Consider the following 21,639-nt stretch of genomic DNA (forward strand, 5'->3'; position numbering starts at 1 on the left):
TGTCATTGCTCCATTTAAGGGTGCTGATAACATTCAAAAATATAGTATTACATAGAAAAGACAAAAAAAGTTTAAATAAGTTTAACATGAGTAAATAGTTACATTAACGAATAAATACATACACCGTTAAATAATAAGGAAAAACACAAGAAGGCAGGGTTTCATTAAAAAAAAAAAAAATCAGATTACTCTTCCCAGTCCTAGAGACATGATTGGTTACAATTTTCACGCCACCCAATGAACGACCATGGAATTATGACAAAGCGTCGAGTCAGCCAATCACATTGAGAAGGGGGCGGGGATTGAGCTGGTGCCACAGTGGAGTAGCACCGAGTAGGACGGACGGACGGGAGGGCGGACTTTTACCCTTTCACCGTCCGCGGAACTATCTCTCCTGCCAGCTCGCCTTGTCGGACCCGTATCTGAAGATGGCTGATCTCAAGGTGTGTATGGAGCTAGTGAGCAAACTTTAGGCATTTAAAAGCTAAGTTAACATGTTACCGCGTCCCGTTAAACGGGCGGTAAAGGAAGCTGTTAGTCGGTGTTCTCGGTTAGCTGACGGAAATGACAGCGCCTCCGGTTATGAATCCTTCAGTCAGCACATGGCAACGGAACAAAAGAGTGTTATTGTTTCTAGACTGATAGTATGATGTACGATAATGACTTAATTGCACCAAAGTGTTGTTAATGAGTGTTTATTAATGAGGTGTTCACCGTTATCCTTCTGTACGTGAGGTCACGTGTTCACTCATTTATACCTAAATTAACAGTTAATATATTCTTGTGTGTAATCAGCGCTAACATTTCTAATTTCCTCTCCCATTAATCATCTCACGACCCCTCAGATTTATCTGCTGACCCTTTGGAGGGGCCCGACCCCTAGGTTGGGAACCACCGGACTAAACTAGCTAACTGTATATAAAGTAGTGTAAACTAGCTCCACCTCCAGCAGCTACAACAGTAACATGCTGCTCTAACACTGATGCTTCACTATTAATAATCGAACTGCAATACTTTAACTACATCAAGCTCATAATATTTATGTTCTTCAGAGATTAATCTGTTACTAAAACCGGAAGCATAAAATCAAAAAATCAGACTTTAAAGAAGTAAACCGATACGTCATGGCTCTGCAAGCGCAGTCACATGTTGCAGGATTTAGTAGTAATATAAGGGAGAGTTCATGAGCTGCCTCCCAGTTAGACACACATCTGGCAGCTGACCAGTACAAGACACCAGGGGAAGTGTCCCTGACCTTTGACCTACAGCCATCCAGCAGGTGACACTGCCTGTTCACATTGTGCGTGCTTGAGATTTCCTCACAGATGTTGCAACATCTTGGCAGTTATACCTTTCTTTTTACACCAGCAGCACAGGTTCTTGCAGTGCAGTTTGGTCTATTTCATGAAGGCTTTTCTCTGCATTTATTCAAATAAAAACATCCATAGTGCTTCTCTGGTAATACCTAGACCGACAGGATCACCGCTGGCAGGGATCCAGAGCTGTCGCAGATCATTTCTCTGATGGTCCGACCCTCTGGCCTAGTTGGCACAGAGTGGCACAGCTCGGGGAGGAGGGGGGGGGGGGGGGGGGGGGTTGTTGTTTGTGGAGGGGTCCTAGTGAATCAATGAGCTTTTTGTGCCTGTAGGGTTTTTGTTTTTTTTTTTTTTCTTTTGCAGTTGCACAGCACTAGTCTCCAGATTTACAATCTGAATGGAAAGATTTCAGGGTTATCTGAGGTCACGCTGAAGCTCTGTTGGTGTAGCCTCAAATCCGTTTGTGTGCAGAATTGTCACATCAGTTTAGAGCAAAGTTGAACTCAACATCTATCTTTGTTTTTCTTATCAGAGACTCTGGAGGTGGAGGAGTGAACGTTGATTTATTGCGATAAAGGCTCATGTTGAACATAAAGTGTATATGATGTCAGCTCAGGTGACAGAGATCTGCACTGCAGCTGCTTAAACTAACATTCCCCCCTCAGCTCGAAACATGAAACTATTGATACTGGTTGAACTAATCTTTTCATCAGTTTACTTCCTAAATGAAGGCTGTAACAGTCACTCATTAGTCTGTAGTTTTAGCTGCGGTGAAACACAAAGTAACACTGGTACTGTGAACACAAAGCTCCGTCATCAAGTTCATAGAAGAGCTGCAAGTAACATTTATTTCATTATCCATTAATCAGCCTGATATTCTCTGGATTAATCAAGGATTTTTTTTATCAATAAGATGTCAGAAAAATGTCACTTTTAACATTGAAGTTTTGGCTTTTTTTGCTGTAAATAGATAGTTGCAGATAATTTCTGACGATCGATTGATTGTTTCAGCTCCAGATGAAAGTGCAGATTAATTTCTCAACAATCACAATATCCTGCAGCACAGAGTAACATCATCCATTGTTTGAGGATTTTTGTGATACTACTGTTATAAATATATTATCATGATATTTCTGTCAATTTCAATTGTATGAAAATGTGATGAGTATTCTTATGACAGTGTCTTCTTCTTCTTCTCTTTAGGCTAAATTCGAGGCCGCAGCAGAAGAGGTGAAGCAGCTGAAGGCGAAGCCTGCAGATGAAGAGATGCTGCAGGTCTACTCGCTGTACAAACAGGCCACCGTCGGTGATGTCAACACAGGTGAGAAAACACTCTGCAGTACTTCCAACAGTGTCACCAGCCCTCCGTTCACTTTATCTTTACTTCAGTAATACAAATTCCATAATAAATGCCAAATGAATCAGACTCTTTCCATGTGAGTCCAGACAGCTGACTGTAAGTCTTCAACAGGTAAACTTCCTGCAGCACATTGTATGATCTCTGCTGTTTCCTGTTCAGGACGACAACAGCCACACAGAGACATTTAACCATCAGAGAAGAAGTTAACAACCAAAGAGACAGAGAGAGAGAGACGCTGTATCTGACTCACCTTATCTGACGTCTTCTTCTATCCTTCATGGAGATGAAGTATTCATGTCATAACCTTCCACTGCATTTATGGCTGCTGGTTAACCAGTCTGATACCGTTAGCAACAACAACAACGACAAACAAGCTAACTCTCCTGGTTGTTTCATTTAAATAATGTTGTTAACTTTCTGTTGTTGATGAGAGGAGTTCACCTCAGAGCAGCAGCAGCACGTCACCACGTCACCACGTCACCACGACACCACGACACCACGTCACCACGACACCACGTCACTATGACACCACGTCACCACGACACCACGACACCACGTCACCACGACACCACGTCACCATGACACCACGTCACCGCGACACCGCGACACCACGTCACCACGACACCACGTCACCACGACACCACGACACCACGTCACCACGTCACCACGACACCACGTCACCACGACACCACGTCACCGCGACACCGCGACACCACGTCACCACGACACCACGTCACCACGACACCACGTCACTATGACACCACGACACCACGTCACTATGACACCACGTCACCATGTCACCACGTCACCACGTCACCACGTCACCACGTCACTATGACACCACGTCACTATGACACCACGTCACTATGACACCACGTCACCATGTCACCACGTCACCACGTCACTATGACACCACGTCACTATGACACCACGTCACTATGACACCACGTCACCACGTCACCACGTCACCACGACACCGCGACACCACGTCACCACGTCGCCACGACACCACGTCACCACAGCAGCTATCTACTGCTCGATTTTAAAAAAAGGGAAAAAAAGAAACATAAATCTAAAAACGGCCTAAATGTCCTTTTTTTGTGATGTGTTTAAAAGTAGCTCACTATTTGCATGTTATAATTCTTCATCATGATGTCTTTTCTAATATGTTACTGTATGAATCTACAGCAGCCAGTGGAGAGAAGTGAAGATCGGACTAACGTGATGTCAGTATTATATTCTGCTTGTTGACTGGAACAGGTCAACACATTAAACTGATATAAGGAGCTCCTCCTCTGCTCCTCACCTCCTCTTCATACACGCTGCTCTCTCTCCTCCCGCCCTGCAGGTGTCGCTGTTGAAGCTTTTTAAACAGAATTTCAATAATGGATTTTTTCCAAAGAAGAGAGAAATATATATTTTATAAATGATATAGAGATTAGTGATAGTTTATTTCAACCAATTATTCTTTTTTTTTAAATATTTTGATCTCCCTCTTGCCTCTCAAAAATAGAGGAGGAGCAGCCTCCTCTTCCTCTATGCATCAGCCTCCTCTGGTGTGAAGAGTAGTAATAGTTACAGATGTGCAGGTCAGTAGACTATCGTCCAGTCCGTGAGGTTTCTGCTCTTCACTCACATCGCTCTGTGTCTCTTCTCTCTCTCTCTTGAAGCTCGTCCGGGGATGTTTGACTTCACTGGGAAAGCCAAATGGGATGCCTGGGAGAAGCAGAAAGGTAAACTACAGTCCTGTAGACGGTGATGCTTTTTGTTACAACATGACTACTCAGGTCCTGCAGTCCTTCTGTGTAGAGAATGATCTTATTACAGGATAATAAGTCTCCAGATTCACTCACAGCAAAACTCTGACCCCCAATCCACTGAGTGCAGGACTTTGTCTCCCCCTTCTGGCGGTGAGAGTGAAGGGAGGGCTGGTAACAACAGATATGTTTTGATGGTCCACAAGGATTTGTCCCAATATGCCTGATGGCTGTAACCTCCTGTTGCAGCTGTAAAACGGTGGATAAATAGTTTTGAGCATCACACAACTCCTGCAAAATGAGTTGTTTCATCCATTCAGTCCGATAACATTTAGAAAGTCTAGAAGAGCTGTGTGATTAACGGCCGACGCAGGAATGTCGCACCTGACATGAGATTAAAAAAACTGTGAAATCCAGAGAGATTTATCTGGTTTGGCTTGAATGTAACAGACGTTCATTTATATGTAAAAGTTCCAGACTGCAGGTTTAAACCTGTATATGAATAAAAAGAGGAGAGTGAAAGAAGTTCATATTAATGGTTTTTGTCACTTCTGTTATTAATCTTTGTTGCTTATCTTACTTTGAAGTTGGGGGGATAATAATCATGCTCTCAGTTTTGGCACTACAGTTCCCATAATGCTTAGGGAGTTGTAAACAGGAAGTAAAACATCGCCATGGATATATTTGTTTACATTTTGGCAAATTGGCTTCATGAAACGTATGACGCAAATTGCAGCTTAAAAATAAAGAGCAAAAAAAAAGCTCAGAGACGATTCAGATTGAAATTGATTGTCGTATATTAATGCCTGCATGTGCAAACTGCAGTATATAATTCATCCCATACAGCTGTGGACTGTCAGTTCCAGATGCTTCAACTAAACAGAGAACAAACTTTTACTTTTAATAAATCAGTTTCTGCACAGACGGAGCAGAAACTGGTAGAGACGCCTTCAGCTTCACCTCTTTTCACCAGACGGTCACAGAGCGCTGCTGGTTTTCCCTCCACTTATGCAATGAATTGCATCAGTCCCCTGATCACACTTTAAAGAGTGAAAGCCTATTATCACTCTCAGTTAGTTGATTTCAACATAGTCAAGCTAATCCTTCAAAGTCCTCACTCCGCTCGAAAACATGTTTTTCTTCTCGTTCCTTCGGTTGGATGTTTGTTCTCTTCACCGTGCAGAATGATGGATGTGCAGAGTTTGTTTTTTTACAGGAAACTTTTCTCTCTGCGCTCACATTAAATCACAGCTGGCACAGAGATGGCTGGTACTTGACTACAAATGGAAACAAACTCTGCACAGACATCATTCATCATAGAGAACAAACATCCAACTGAGGTCGCTTTTCAAACCCAGTAAATAAGCTTCATGTGACAGAAACCAGCAGAGTTCTCAGCTGGACCTAAATTAACTAAATCATTTATTCATTAATTTGTCCTCATTTACTTATTTTTGCCTTCTGGGTTTTTATTTTTTATTAACTACCAGGCAAGAGCCAGGACGACGCCATGAACGAGTACATCACCCTGGTGGAGCAGCTGAAGCAGAAGTACGGAGTCTAACGTCACATTAGAGCCACAGACTGACCAGGGCCCAACTGCTGGACGGACAGAGTTCTGGCTGGGACCACCACCACCACCACCACCAGCCGTCCCTCATCCTGACACTGAGAAACGCCTTAAAACCCCCCAACAATGTGTCCTTACACGACAAATATGAACGCCTGCTGGACTGCTACACCAGTGGTCTCCATGAGATTAAAGCTGGGCTGAAGAACCACTGACGGACGAATAGAAACTGTCCTCCACCAGCGGACCACCTCATATTTCAGTTTCCAACCATGTGTATCTGCACAGAGTCCTGTCATTTCAATATAAAATCCCTTCTTCTCTACCTGTTGTGTTTGGTGGACTCTGATTTTCTGATGTGTTCTATTTTTACACGTGAAACACGTTTTTATTTGCACGATGAGGTCAAACTGAAACAGGGAATGATTCACGGTGGATTTGATATTTCAGGGATATGAGCAGGAGCTGTTAAAGATCCTACATTTTAAAGGGGACATATTCTTTTTGGGATTTTCTGTTATTCATATCCGCGTGTTGTCCACTCTCATATTTCTATCAGAACCAGAGTCACTGTGATCCTCATGTATAACGGGTCCGAGTGTCATCGGATAATTCAAAAACCAAAAATCTGTTATTTGTTTCTGAGGATCATGGGTAGGCTAATGTAGCCGCTTCCGCTATCGTACAAAACTGACAAAAATACTTGATTTCTAAACCATAATTGCTCGGTCTTTTGAATTTGGTTTTCTGGATCTTCGTTTGGAAACAAAAAAAGGAATAGATCACGTGATTTTGTTTTTAGTTTTTGGTTTAAAATGAAAAAAGGAATTAGCTTGATGTCCGCAGACCTGCTCGATATACAGTCCAAAAAGGAATAACGATAAAACGAATCGGCAGAAACCAAACACAGGCCGGGTTTGATTAGTTTTTTGTTATTTGATTCTGACACCAAAAATGTTTTTTTGTTTTTTGTTTTGAAACAAATAACAGATTTACCGTTTTTTGGTTTATGAATTACGAATTATCTGATGATACCTGGACCTATAACATCTACTGTATATACAGTAGAGGTGGTGACACAGGTGTAGAAACCAGTTTAGTCAGCATCCAGTTAACTGAATGTTATTTATTTCCTGTTCCTGTTGGATGTTAAACATGGTCAAAGTTCCAAAACTAGAGGTGAACGAATGTAGAAATGCTGCCTGCAAGTCAACAGTCAGGGCTTCAACCTGCCCTGAACACTTCATTTACAACTTCGTTAGCTGACGTCGGCTCATCATACACGCCCATAAATGGCCGCTCGTTCTGTAGCCTTGGTTGCTAGGTGGTTGCTAAGGTGGTTGCTAAGCTGTTTCCATGTGTTGTTCACTCTCATACTTCAGATGTGATTCAGCTCCAACATGTACGGATGGATTTGAAAAGTTGACATTTGGAGTAAAGAAGGAGAAAAAGAAGTGAAATCCTGCTACTATAGTTTGTTTACGTAGCCTCCGGAGCCGGAGGAAGCTTCCTGAAAGCTGACCAATCAGAACAGAGTGGACTCATCAGGAGGCGGGCCTTAAAGAGACAGGAACTAAAACGGCCTGTTCCAGACAGAGGCTGAACTGAGGGGCTGCATAAAGGACCAGTAGAAGATCAATAAGGAATTTTTAACTGGAAATCATGCAAAGATATTCCAGTAGAGCCCCAGAATATAAATATAGAGGCTGGTAATATGCAGAATATGTCCTCTTCAAGTTTGAGTAGTTTCCCCTTTAGACTCTTACACAAAGTTGATGAGAGCAACTTTTACTGAAAGAACTCTGACATTACATTTGATAAATGATTGATTTAGAGCTGCCATTAATGATTATTTTAGTTATTTATTAATCTTATGATTTACTTGATAAATTGAGTAATTGTTTGCTTTATAAAACAGTGAAATGAAATGTCTGTCATGGTTTCCTGAAGTCCAGGATGACGTCTTCAAACCATCTGGTTTGTTTAACCGACAGTCCAAAATTCTTAGATATTCAATTTATTATCACATAGGAACCGACAAATTGTCACACATGACTGGCTGGAACTGGGGAATGTTTGACAATATGACTCACATGGTTAATCAATTAATAAAATAATGGCTGATTCATTGGATCAGTCTTTGCAGCTCCAGGTTGGTTGATAAATAGTTGTGTGAAGAGCACGTTTTTATGAGCAGACGCAGCATCTGGGATGCATCACATCATCTTTAGAAAAACAAGATTTTGTCTTCTGTTACTAAACTCGACCACTATCACATATTTAGTGATGTTGACCAATAGGAGCACAGAGAGCTCTTCATCTGAGAAAAGAATTATGTTTCATTTTGTTTCAGTGAACTTTTAACCATCAGACTGTCACCCTCATCTCACTACATTTACTTTTACATCGTTAGATTAGGATTTTATATACAAAGACAATGATGAGCTCATAAATTACAACACATTGTTATAGATTAAAGTCAAAAAACATGTTTTCCTTCTTGCTCCTTCAGTTGGATGTTGTTCTCTGTGCAGAGTTTGTTTTCACATCCATCTGCTGAAATCATCCCATAAAAACTAATCAGATCTGCTGTTTTAATGTCACCTACAGGAAGTTACTGCTGTTCTCTTTCAGACCTGCTTTTAGACCAGATTTGTTCACATTTTGGCAAAAAGTCTCCAATAAAAGTCATGTTAATCAGCTGTTAGCAGCTCCTGTCTGCAGTGTAACATGATGTACAGACAACTGTCACTGGATCACTGTGATACTGAAGAAAACTTTCAAATGTGACGATTCTCAGGCAACTCCTGAAGCCTCTTAGTGGATTTATGGGGGTTTATTGGTGCTGGACATCAGAGATAATGATATCCTCAGTAAGAATAAGTCACACTGAATGATATCAACATGTGTTTCATGTCTGCGTGTTCAGATTCGACTGAGAGAAGGACGATTTGTCCTGCTGAATGTTCCTGTCGTTGCCTCGTGGTTAAAACTCTGTCCAGAGCCATGAGTTCAATTACTGAGGAGCACAGAGAATACGTTCATCCTGACTGAATGGAGCTTTAAACATGTTTGGAGAGGATTTTAAACTCACCATATGAACATAAAATAGTTATTTGCTCCACCTTCATCACCAAGAACATCAAAACAGTGCTTGCATACAGTAGTAGGAACTGGTTGTTAAAAGTAGTGCATTCTTCTGCATGATGAGTAGGTTACTCTTACTTTTGAACCATGAATTATATTTTTCAGATACATACTTTTACAAACTTTGGAAGGATTTTTACCTGGTTATTACTGTTACTCACAGTAAGTAGAGTTTATGAATACTTCTACCACTGCAGAATAATAAACACACCTTTATTGTAGTCTGGACTCTTGGACTTCTCAGCTTCATACTGATGATTTTTATCACCAGGGGTGAACAAAATCAATTAACCACCATAGTGTTACAACAACAAAGCAACAGGATCATCGATCACAGCTGCAGAAGCTCTGCTTTAACAGGCTCGACAACAACCGTTAATCTGGAAGTGATTGCAGGGACGAGTGTGTCAGATTTCATTATAGTCAAGTGTTTCAGTTGTTTTGTCCATTTTACATTTGTTGAATCATGATTTTTTGGATTATTAGTTCTGTCATTTGAACACTAGATGTTGCCACTGGCCCTCCGACTCCTCACATACTTCCCCTGCTGGTGTCTCTCTCCTGGTTACGGCTCATTCAAGCTCTTCTGGACAGTTTCCCACAGATCAGGCCGATCCAGGAGCAACAGGAAAGGACTGAGCAGGAGGAAAGGAGCACTTTCAGCTGCTTATTCTTTCCCCGCAGGACCCCTCAGTGCTGTCCTGCACTGCTTGTTAATCATATATTAATGTAAGACTCTCCCTGAACTTTTGACTTGAACGCTGGACTCTGTCTGCAGACACCATGACCGCCATCAGTGTCAAGGTAAGCTCGTCTAATGTGATTTATTCCTTTACATTTGCTCAAGTACCGAACTCAAGTACAATTTTGAGGTACTTGTACTTGAGTATTTCCATTTGTTGCTACTTTAAACTTCACTCCACTACATTTCAGAGGGAAACATTGTGCTTCCTACTCCACCACTTTTATCTGAAAGCTTTTTTTACTTTTCAGTGATAAAGATTAAACCAAACATTTTGTCTTGTGACCATTTACAAAAACATCAGCTTTTTAGTTGTCTATGAGTTGTTAACAGCTCCACCAAATAGTGATTTTTCCCTCTAAACTTCTCACATGCTTTCATTTCAATAAATGTTCAAATGATCCAATATTTCAGCAAAAATCAAAGATTAGAGAAAAAGTCCAAAAACTGAAAACAGATTTGTGTATCAGAACTTTGTTTTTTCTTCTTTCCTCTCCCATTAATCATCTCACCACCCCTCAGATTTATCTGCTGACCCTTTGGAGGGGCCCGACCCCTAGGTTGGGAACCACTGGACTAAACTAGCTAACTGTATATAAAGTAGTGTAAACTAGCTCCACCTCCAGCAGCTACAACAGTAACATGCTGCTCTAACACTGATGCTTCACTATTAATAATCTAATGATGTCATATATAATAATATATCAGTCAGAGGGACCAAACCACTACTTTTACTGCAATACTTTAACTACATCAAGCTCATAATACTTATGTACTTTTACTGCAATACTTTAACTACATCAAGCTCATAATACTTATGTACTTTTACTGCAATACTTTAACTACATCAAGCTCATAATACTTATGTACTTTTACTGCAATACTTTAACTACATCAAGCTCATAATACTTATGTACTTTTACTGCAGTACTTTAACTACATCAAGCTCATAATACTTATGTACTTTTACTGCAATACTTTAACTACATCAAGCTCATAATACTTATGTACTTTTACTGTAGTAGGATTTTAAATGTGTACTTTTACATTGTTGTATTGCTACTTTTACTTTAACATCTGAGTACTTCTTCCCAATGGTAATTATATCAAATAAATGTAGTGAAAAGCACACAATGTACAACAAGTATCTCAAGGTCGTACTTGATTTAATGAACTTAACTGTATTACACAACTGATGTGACTGTAGCTGTTTAAGCGTTTGTCATGTTTTATTGATCATTACAATAATAAGAGTGTTTTTAAATCTTCAAATGCACCATTATTAATGTTTTGTGTTTTAAAGATTATAACACAATATATATTTCAATTCAGCCATTCAGTGTCAAATAAAAAGAATGAAATGTAGTAATTCACCAATTATTGGCCAAAGAGCAGAGTATTGTGGTTGTAGATAAATAGAATATTCTACCTACTTCAGTTCATTTGTTGATTATTTTCTCCACTAATCAATTTCTTATTTAGTCTAATAAATGTTAAAATATAGAAAAAAATATCCCATTTTTTCCAGAGCCCAAGGTGACATTTTCTTATGACTTACATGATAATCAAAATAGTTGCTGATAATTATCTGTCAATTAACTACTTGATGGACAATTTGTTTCAGCTTTATATTTGATATAAGTACATAACTGGTCTATCTATTAGCCTTCTGTACTTGTTTGGAGTAGAGAGAAGTAACATGAATCAGGTGATGGAGGAAGGTTTTTTAAAGACATGTTCTCCACTACATACTGTTCTCCATGTCATCTGAAGGTCTACAAAGGATCTTCTCTGCAGAAGAAACCCCATGGCCACCTCCTGGAGGTCCTGGTCCGCAGCCTGATCATCCTGTGTACGGCCCTGTCCATCGTCCTCTCCTCCATCGCCGTGTGCGACGGCCGCTGGCTTCAGACTCCCGGTGGACACATGTTTGGCCTGTGGCGCTTCTGCACCGCTCGGCCTGTGGAAGGTGTGGATGGGAGAATAACAGATGAGCATCTGATGGATCACAACCAGTCAGCCTTTGAAGCTCTGGCCTCCCCGCGCTGCACCACCGAGCTGGGTCAGTTTGGTGTGGAGGGGGTGGAGGTGGGGATGGGCTTTTGTCGTGCTCTCGTCTCTCTGGCTGTGGTCTCTGCCATCTTCGGCCTGGAGTTGCAGGTGATATCCCGGCTGAGCGAGGGCCAGGATTCAGCCCGTCGATGGGTTCTGGGGTCGGCTCTGATGCTGGTGGCTGCGTCCTTGTCTGCGTCTGGTGTGGTTGTGTTCGTGGCTCTGCTTCGAGGGTTTGTGTCGCAGACGGGCTTCACTATCACCTTCTGGTGCCAGTTCAACGCAGTCTTCCTCTTTGTCCTGAATGGCCTGGCAGCACGCCGCATCCATCTCATGAACATGGCAGCTCCTCCGCTGAGTGGCTCCCTGCAGACATGCTGAGGGAGATTCCAGGGACTTGAGGTGAAGTTATTAACATGCCATCTGTATCCTGCTCCATTATCTGGATAATGACATCCAATGCATGAGTTTTTGCATTTAAATCTGCTATTAATCAGCTCTTTTGTTGTTGTGTTGCATATTGTGATCAGATCACAATATGCAAATTAGGTAGTGTCCCATGTCAAGGGAGCAGCACTGTGGATGAGTGTCTTGGAGTTACTGCTACTACTTGCAGCTTTTTCCAGGCTTGTTTCAGCTAGCAGGAAGAGGCGGAGTTATGAATGTTCTTACAGGTCTGGTGTTGTTTAAAACAAGAAAAGTTATCTTTAGGATGGATTAGGGTGATGGTGGAGCCTCCTGTAAAATTACTCAATTCTCAGTCAAATCCTCGGTCTTTTTAAGTTATTTGAACTTTTAATTTTGACATTTTAATTTTAGAAGTGATTGGATGACATGTCGTAGGCTAGAACTGCGAGGTCACCGTACAGAGACATGTCTCTATCTATGAATGGAGTGTTGCAGTAAATTCCTAAATCTGATTTTTTGGACACTTGATACGTTGAACTTGTTAGCAAACAGTTGTTTATTTCCACATCCAGCAGTTACGGAGCAACATTATCATTCATGTGGAGTCGTGTTTCTGTCCACCTGGTGAATGTGAGTCCAATATTCACTCTCTTTTAGTTCTGTTTTTACTCTCTACCAACTCCTGAGGGAAATATCTGGCTCTTTAGCTGCTAAATGCTCCACTATGTTCACCAGCTAGTCTACAGATAACTGTGTCTGTCTGCTGCTGCAGAGCTTTTACTCTGAAAACAGCTGCCTGGTGCAGACAAAAATGACATCGGACATGTCTGGAGAATCAGAAAAGTTACTAAATTGCTGTTGCTCATAGATACTGATTGGTTATCCGATTTCTAGTAATCGCTCGTCTGACTGTAACAAATAAGAAACACGCTGATGTGTGGACTGAGAGTTACAGAGTCATGATTATTTCACATCTTTTGTTTGTCTGCCTTCATTAAAAGAGGATGTGTCATGGACTGTAAGTGGTAGTGTTGAGAGACCACGGCCATGTCGCTGTTCTGTTTTTTTTTTAAATAAATTCAAATAAACCCTAAATCCTTCCGCTGTGTTCAGCCTATTTTATATGTCTTATCCTCGCTGTGGAAGATTAACCCTGAATTCTGCAGCAGGACAGCAAAACCAAATCCACTGCTCTGACTGAGCACACTGGCTCAATGTTTTTAACAGTTTTTGGACAACAATGGAGCTCTTTGCTTAGCGATCTAGGAACCTTTTCCTGTGGAAAAATGAATTCAAGTAAAAATGTGTGTGTGTGTGTGTGTGTGTGTGTGTGTGTGTGTGTGTGTACCACTATGTCAGCCAAAAGTAATAATCATGCTGTAAGCTGACTTATCACCTGAAGCCAGAATGACTTGTTGGTATTGTCAGTGAACATTTACATAATAAGAACAGAGTTTAAAGGTCAGTTGATAAGAACTTGATGATTAGTTTGTCTACTATGTAATACAGGAACAACAAGCCTGTGTTACACCTACACTATGCAAGGTTTTGAGGCATTTATTTACCTTTGTCCAACCTTCTGAATCGAGGCTTTTTTAAAAAAAATTTCTCAGTTTAATTCTGATTGCTGCACAGTGACAAAACCAAACTAAAAAACAGAAAACTTGAATAGCAGCGAGGCAGCCCTCCAGCCAGAGAGAGGCTTACCAATAATTACTGAACATGCAGGGAAAAAAAAGCTTCTAGGAAAAATAAATTATAGTTTGAAGAGAGATTTCCTTCAGATGTGTCGTTTCTGTTACCACTTAAGGTGAAGCACATTGTTCTCCTGTTGTTGTTGGTGCTGTATTATCTATGATCTATTCAAGTCACATATCTACTGTACTTTACTGCTGCTAGTCCAATCAGTGCAGCAGCGTACACACACACACACATCTAACACATTCCATAGTTAAACATCAACTGAGCAGAAACAGAAGAGTCAAACGATAACACAAAGTGCACTAGAAAGTATTTACAGCAGAAGCAAAGGTTCTTTTTGTTGAGTCTTTTTAAGTTGGGAATGTTGCGTTCACGGTCATGCATCTAGATACATGCTAATGTTGTCATGCTAACATGCTGATGATAAGCAGTTATAATGTTTACCTTGTTCACCATCAGTGTGTTATTATGCTAACATACTCTAATAAACACAAAGTACAGCTGAGGCTGATGGGAATGTCAGTAGTTTTGCAGGTATTAAACTAAAGTATTGGACAAATTAAAATGTTGAGCTGGTGATGATGTTAGATGAAAAATGTGTAATTCTGTGGGGATCATGAATGTCCATGTACTAAATCATGGCAATCCATCCAATAGCTGTTCAGATGTTTCACTAAAAAACTAAAAATGTCGATCTCATGGTGTATCTGGAGTCAACGCTGTTTGTTGTCAGCTGATCTGTGATACACAATGTGTTACTTCCTGTTATAAGCTTTCTGAAAGGCCTCAAAGGCCACAGAAACAATCATGACATGATAACTCGGGTCGCTACTGAGCGGTTAACCTTATAAAAAGTGCTTTTGTAGGTTTAGTTTTGCACTGAACTGAACTCACAGCTAAACTGAAGTCAGTCAGAATCAGTGCTGAGTGGTGATGTGTTCACTTACTGTCACATTTGGATGGTGATGCAATAGAGTTGCAAGGGGGAGGAACTATTTCAGCCGCCCCCTCATTTTTCTTTCTTCATTCCTCTATATTAGGTGACGGGTTAACTTATTGGCTCAAAAGATGAACAACTGTGTTAGAAAACACGTTCTTTGATAAAAAGAATACAACGACTTGTGAGTTCAAATCATCTGACAACCCAAGAAGTTTGTATGATAACTGAGTTGGTCGTGTGAGGGTTTAAAAATGTTTTGCATTGTCAAAATTACAATAAATTCTGGTTTAATTACGTCGAGTGGCGACAGCCAAGTCAGATATATCACAGCTTTCAGAAAAATCCCAGATTCCCAGATTCATAGTTAGGGACCGAGCCCAAAAGGCAAAGGACTACTGTAAAACAGCCTAAGGGTGAGGACCCTGTTGTTTTTCGTGTGTTTGTTTCTTTCTTTTGTTCTTTCTTTCTTTATTATTACGCCACTTAAACCCTAAATTTGACCCCCTAAACATGCTCAAAAACTCACCAAATTTGGCACACACATCAGGTCTGGTGAAAAATTTGTGTAAAAATTAACCCCCAAAGTGCCAAAATGTGCTCTCTAGCGCCACCTATATAACTAAAATGGCCGCCATGGCCTGTAGGAATGTCGTAGAGAGATCAAACTAAAACTCAATTATTCGTCTCATCAAGACCTACAAATCATATGCTGACACCCCTGACCAACAGGAAGTCCACAATTAGCCTTTCAAAGTAAGACTGTGCTCCGATTTTGGACCCCGAACAAACGCTATCTCCTCCGACGGCGTTAATGGTATCGGCTTCAAACTTTAGTACATGACTTATGACACTGTGCTGAAAAAAAGTTGTTAAAAACTTTGTAATAACTCGAACGGTTTGGATTTTATAAGCCCTGAAAGTTGCAGTCCCACATCACCCTTACAATGTAAACCAATGGGGAGGCAATCTATGGGCATGAACTTTGTGTCAAACAGAGGCTTCTGACGTCTAAACTATAAGTCTGACCACTTTCAAACCTGTATCAATGGAATGGCAACGGAATTTCCTACTAAAATATGATTTTTAATGTAAGATTTGGCCAAAGTCATGGGATTTATGAGGATATTTCATAAGAAGCGTACTCTAAAATCCTCCTCTCCAACTGCTCCTGGTGATGTCACTCCCTCAGTGCTGTGAAACATTCCGCAAATAAGACTTTAAAACTCACACTCTAATATCTCAAAAACAATAAAAGATAGAAAACACATGTAAATTCAAGATTTGTAGATCAAAGTCTCGTGACTCATTTAAAGTTCAAATGAAGTTTGTATCTAAAACTATGTGGAAGCAGTAAATGTTCAAAAAGGTGTGGGTTCACTCACACTCTCCATTCAAATATATGAGTATTTTTCTGTGTCCAGCTGCAGTTACTTATTGTCTCTACACACTCGACAGTAAACATTTCAATCAAACTTTCAAAATAAAAGCACACCACACTTATAAGAAATATCCCTCATTTTTAAAAAGCAAAATGATCTGATCCCAACGGGCCAGAGTGCGAGGTCCCGACCAACGCTGGTTGCAGCTTTAATTATGACTTGTTGCTGACGTGAACACTATTTACAAGTTGGAAACTCATAATTACGATAACTCCAATATAACATGAACGCAGCATTAAAGTTAGTTGCATGTTCCCCTAACAGCAGGCGGACAACATTGTAAATTAATTCACTCTTAATTTAAAAACAACAGCGTTTTGAATTCATCACGCTCCGATTGCCACCTCTGACTGGCTTCTTCTCCATAGCAACGGCGGCTGATGGTCATTGGTATTGTGGTAGTTGTATCACGGACAAAACATGATTTCTCGGAAACAAAGTTGATATAATAGAAAAAACGGTGGTCATAATGTAAACATATGGGATCTTCTATGTTTGGGTTTCTATGTTCAATAACATTAATAAGTGATTTGTAATTTCCACCTCTAGCGGATCCATTAGGTCATTATTATACATCTAGGAACCACAAATGGGTGTATAACATTTTATGCTAATCCATCTAGTATATGTTGAGATATTTTTTTACTTGATAAGTGTAAACTTTGACCTGCTGGTGGCGCTGGATAAAAAAAGTCAGTGGATCACCAAAGCCAGTAGAATTCATCCGTTGAGCACCATGAATGTCAACTTTCATGGCAATTCATACAATATTTGTTGAGATATTTCAGTCTGGATCTAAGTGGCTAAAAATTAATTCTTCCACGGATGTCTAACTTCTCCCAGCACTCCCAGCAGTTTGTGGGGATTTCTCCTACAGAGACCTGTGTGTGCAACAGTCCTTAAACCTGAATGCAGAGAGCTTTCTTGCTAATGAACTCAGTATTATCTTTACTTTTGAAAAAATATGTTTGGTTTATTGCATATTTTGTTATTGAACAGGACTCTGTTTGCTCAGGTCTCAGCTAGCAGCTGATGGTCTCTGTCTCCTCTGGACCCAATGTGGACTTGGTCTTGGATTTGACCTCAGTGGTCTTGTACAGTCCCCCCAGCTTCCTGCTATGCCAGGTCAGACTCGGGTGATGTGGCTGCTTTGATGAGCAGAGTGACGTTGGTGGGGCCGCCCCCACTCTGGCTCATGGAGCCGCACTGTCTTCTGGACTCCACCGGCAGACGCTGCTTCAGCCTCCACCTCCGCCACCTCCTCTGGATCTCATTCTGCACCTGAACAATCATTTACATTGTTTAGAATTTAATTATTTATGACGTGATTGAACAGCTCATAAGAGAACGTCAGTGTTTTCCAAACAGCTACAAGCCAACGGCAGCAGCATATGGCGACATGTTGGTGGGTCCCATAGTCTATGATGGCTCCAAATGTAGCTAATACAAACAAAATAATTATATATATATATATATATATATGTAGGTATTCTTTCTATTACAGCTTTTATTACAGCTGGTTTGTGATTATTGATGTGTGATTTAGTAGAATTTAGTTCTTCTATGATCAGCCTGCAGCTAACCAAGCTAGCCTTTATTAGCTATCTGGCGCTAATGTGCTGCTAACGCCACATTATAAATTACTGTTGTGATAACTGAGTATTTTCCTCTTTTTCCTCTTGTATGTTTATTGAATAATTGTCATTGCTGTTCTTCTTATGAGAACCCAATGTTGATCTTTACTGATGATTCTTTGTTTTTTCTGGCCAACTTATTTTACAGCTAGTTTCCAGTTTCCTCACTGAACCGATTTGTAATCACAGTCGGTGAATTTTTTGTCTAAACCTCTGAAGACCGACAGAGTGAAACGTCTTCTCTCTAGCTGATCGCTTGATGTCAGTTTCAGGAGTCACATTCCCTCAGTTTAACTTCACATCATATCAATACCTTATCAGCTTAATAGTTTAGCCTTCAGTGTTTGGATCAAGTAGCTTGTGTAAAATAAGGTGTGCCAAATTCAGTAATCTAAAGCTGCATTATTTAAATGTGTAAGATGCATATTTAATCAACATTTAGGCAAATATAAGTATCAGATCGGGCTCAGTATTGGCATTTTTAGTCATTAGAGGAACCAGATTAGCAAAAAAAAACCCTGATCAGGATATCCGTAGTGAGCAGTATGGAACTTAAATACAGAAGTGAAAAGGCAAACTGTCATTTTGGGAAGTGGTGAGAGTTAATCCTTACCTCTCCATTCAGGAAACAGTACAGAACTGCTACAACAAACCCCTGAAACAGCACATACAGAAACACCAGCTGTTTCCAAGACAATAACAGACGTGTTTCCAAGGAAAGTTTGCTGACCAGGCATGCATGTTTATTTTTAGCAGCTTCCTGTTCCACTCTCCCAGTAACAATGATTTCAACATCAGTACATTCATTATTGCAGATTCTACTAACTGCTCTCTCAGAGCTGCATGAGGATAATATCTCAGAAACTAACAGTGAAAAAAAAACGACCCTGCTGAGTGACGAGAAAATCTTTACTGTACCTGAGTGGAGGCAAAAGCCAGTTCAATAAAGTTGCAGATTTCATAGGTCTTGTTGTTGACTTTGTGTGGAAGGAAAGCAAAGAGGACGTAGTGTAAGCCGAAGAGTGACACCAGGAGAAATGATGACTTGGCAAGTTTCCTGTTGTTTAAAAAAAAACAAAAAAAACAGCATCTGAGTAATAGAAAGAAATCAAAGGTTTTTGTCTGAAACATCACGACTGGTTTAAATAGTTCATCTGACTTGAGGCTTTGTAGAGAAATAGCACTATTAGTTGCTTTTAAAGCCTGAAATACAAATTCATTTTTTTCTAAGAAATCAACATAAATCTTCAGTGTTTGCTTTGACTTGTGTACTTATTTGGTCAAAGACATGACATGTTTTCAGATGTATATAAAATACTCTGCTTTAACTAATAATTTGTGTCTGATATGGTTTTGTCCACAAAAAAGTTCAATTATCTTATTAAAATCCTTAAAAATGGCAAACATTGTTGATTTCTAAAGTCTCCTCCTTCACTGTTAAGTTCATTCTCAGTGTTTGTGCTCTGGAGGCTTCAAGACTCCACATCACACTTGTTGAAAAAGTTGAATATTGAACCAGGATTGGCGCCAAACTAGTTGTGATGTCACAAATCCTGCTCGTAGGCCCCTTAAAATAAGATTTTAATGAGCTCAGAGAAACTTTCAGCAGATGAATGTGAAAACAAACTCTGCACAGAGAAGAAGAACAAACATCCAACTGAAAGGACAAGAAGAACAAATGTTTGAGTGGTGAGAGACTTTAAGTTTTATTTATTTTCTGGAGTAACAGCGCCCCTTACATTGGGCAGGTTCAGTGTCTGTACTGTAATTTGATTGGTCCAATACTTGTGGGAGCGGGCACTAAAAGTAGTTTGTAATAACCAACAACCACACAACCAGTTAACCTGTGTTTTACTTCATTTTTTGGTTTCTTATACCCTGCCGTCTCCACTTCATTCCTGTTCTGAATATTTCTTTCTGCAGAATAGTTCTGCACCAAACAAGAATAACAAAAACAGAGGCAGAGACAATCACTGCCCATCGTCACATGATACATATTGGTGAGATTTGGAGGTATGGGGATTTGTCTTATTTACATGTGTCTTTTTTATCTGGATTGCTAATGTTAGCCACTGGTGAGGCTACATTCAGGAATCAGCTGGTTTAGTTCAGAGTTGGAGGCTGTGAGAACAATGAAGCTTCACTGAGAGGAGGGAACTTTATGGAGTCACTGTGGCTGTTTGTTAAACCACAATGTCTCTTTTTCTTCTTCTATACTTGTTAAACACAGAAAGATGGAGCTTGTGGTTGTGGAGGTTTTCAACAGTGATGAAAGACGTACACAGATCGTTAATGTAAGTAAAAGTAGTGGTTTGGTCCCTCTGACTGATATATTATTATATATGACATCATTAGATTATTAATAGTGAAGCATCAGTGTTAGAGCAGCATGTTACTGTTGTAGCTGCTGGAGGTGGAGCTAGTTTACACTACTTTATATACAGTTAGCTAGTTTAGTCCAGTGGTTCCCAACCTAGGGGTGGGGCCCCTCCAAAGGGTCAGCAGATAAATCTGAGGGGTGGTGAGATGATTAATGGGAGAGGAAAGAAGAAAAAACAAAGTTCTGATACACAAATCTGTTTTCAGTGTTTGGACTTTTTCTCTAATCTTTGATTTTTGCTGAAATATTGGATCATTTGAACATTTATTGAAATGAAAGCATGTGAGAAGTTTAGAGGGAAAAATCACTATTTGGTGGAGCTGTTAACAACTCATAGACATGTGAAATGTGACCCCGACTACACACTGCTTTTTGTAAGACGTCAAAAGACAAAAAGGTTGGAAACCACTGGTTTCATCTTTAACAATGTGTTGTATTTTAAAAGCTTGTTATATTATCCATTGTGTCAAATCTTCATCTGAAAAGTAACTAAAGCTGTCAAATAAATGTAGTGGAGTAGAAAGTACAATATTTCCCTCTGAGATGTAGAAAGTAGCATCACATGGAAATACTCAAGTAAAGTACAAGTACCTCAAAACTGTACTTAAACACAATACTTGAGTAAATGCACTTAGTTACTTTGGTTTTCAAGCGCTGAGTAATGAAAGTCAAGTCATGTAATGAATGTAATGAATTACTTTTACCAATGAATAATTAGTAAAGTGAATAATCTTTAAAGGAGTAATATTTAATGGGTACATTATTACATTTTTCAAGTAATTTAACACGAATGAAGAGTAACGTCTACTGAGTGAATTTGGTTCCACCTGCAGTTAGTAGGATATTAAATAACAACTCATCTCTACCTAAGAACTAGTTTGTGTGGTGCAACTGCTTTTAATTAAATAATGCGTAAATCTGCACTTAGTCAACACTTACATCATAACATTATAATGACACTAAGCTTGACGAGTGGCGGCTGCAACACGCTCCAGATGTCTTCAGTCGCTAACTGCACATAATCAGCATAACGTGGGCTTGTTGAAAAGGAGAACAAGCTTTATATCAACGTTTGTAAGCTGTACAGCCTCTGACGGATAGGAAAAATTTAATATGATTGCCTGATCAAGCACAATATGATGTGTATATATATATATATATATATATATATATATATATATATATATATATAT

At 39.9% G+C, this 21,639-nt stretch overlaps 3 protein-coding genes across 6 annotated transcripts in view; 2 read left to right on the forward strand and 1 right to left on the reverse strand.

Annotated features, from left to right (window-relative positions):
* Positions 1-296: 296 nt before the first annotated feature.
* Positions 297-6,328, forward strand: dbi (diazepam binding inhibitor (GABA receptor modulator, acyl-CoA binding protein)). The gene is made up of 4 exons (XM_044365624.1): positions 297-443; positions 2,520-2,637; positions 4,347-4,409; positions 5,924-6,328. Exons 1-4 carry the CDS (start codon positions 429-431, stop codon positions 5,995-5,997), a joined length of 270 nt encoding a protein of 89 aa, XP_044221559.1. The 5' UTR covers positions 297-428; the 3' UTR covers positions 5,998-6,328.
* A 2,781-nt stretch (positions 6,329-9,109) lies between these two features.
* tmem37 (transmembrane protein 37) lies at positions 9,110-17,539 on the forward strand. Of its 2 annotated transcripts, XM_044366413.1 has the most exons (3): positions 9,110-9,954; positions 11,666-12,346; positions 17,448-17,539. In XM_044366413.1, the coding sequence occupies exons 1-2, from the start codon at positions 9,934-9,936 to the stop codon at positions 12,323-12,325; spliced, it is 681 nt and encodes a 226-aa protein (XP_044222348.1). In that variant the 5' UTR covers positions 9,110-9,933; the 3' UTR covers positions 12,326-12,346; positions 17,448-17,539. The 2 variants fall into 2 exon arrangements, with proteins under 2 accessions (XP_044222348.1, XP_044222346.1); XM_044366411.1 differs by lacking the exon at positions 17,448-17,539 and having other exon boundaries at positions 9,114-9,954; positions 11,666-13,452.
* A 5-nt stretch (positions 17,540-17,544) lies between these two features.
* LOC122992567 (secretin receptor) overlaps positions 17,545-21,639 on the reverse strand; it is a 39,487-nt gene continuing 35,392 nt past the window's right edge. For 2 of the 3 annotated variants that reach the window (XM_044366410.1, XM_044366408.1), the window contains exons 11-13: positions 18,985-19,123; positions 18,680-18,721; positions 17,545-17,713 (exon numbers count right to left, since the gene is read on the reverse strand). In XM_044366410.1, the coding sequence (XP_044222345.1) occupies positions 17,549-17,713; positions 18,680-18,721; positions 18,985-19,123 (346 nt within the window). In that variant the 3' untranslated portion in view covers positions 17,545-17,548. The remainder of the gene's footprint in view (positions 17,714-18,679; positions 18,722-18,984; positions 19,124-21,639) is intronic. The other variant, XM_044366409.1, reaches the window with a different exon arrangement.

The sequence above is a fragment of the Thunnus albacares genome, chromosome 11 (assembly GCF_914725855.1).
Source record: "Thunnus albacares chromosome 11, fThuAlb1.1, whole genome shotgun sequence".
NCBI classification, from domain to species: domain Eukaryota; kingdom Metazoa; phylum Chordata; class Actinopteri; order Scombriformes; family Scombridae; genus Thunnus; species Thunnus albacares.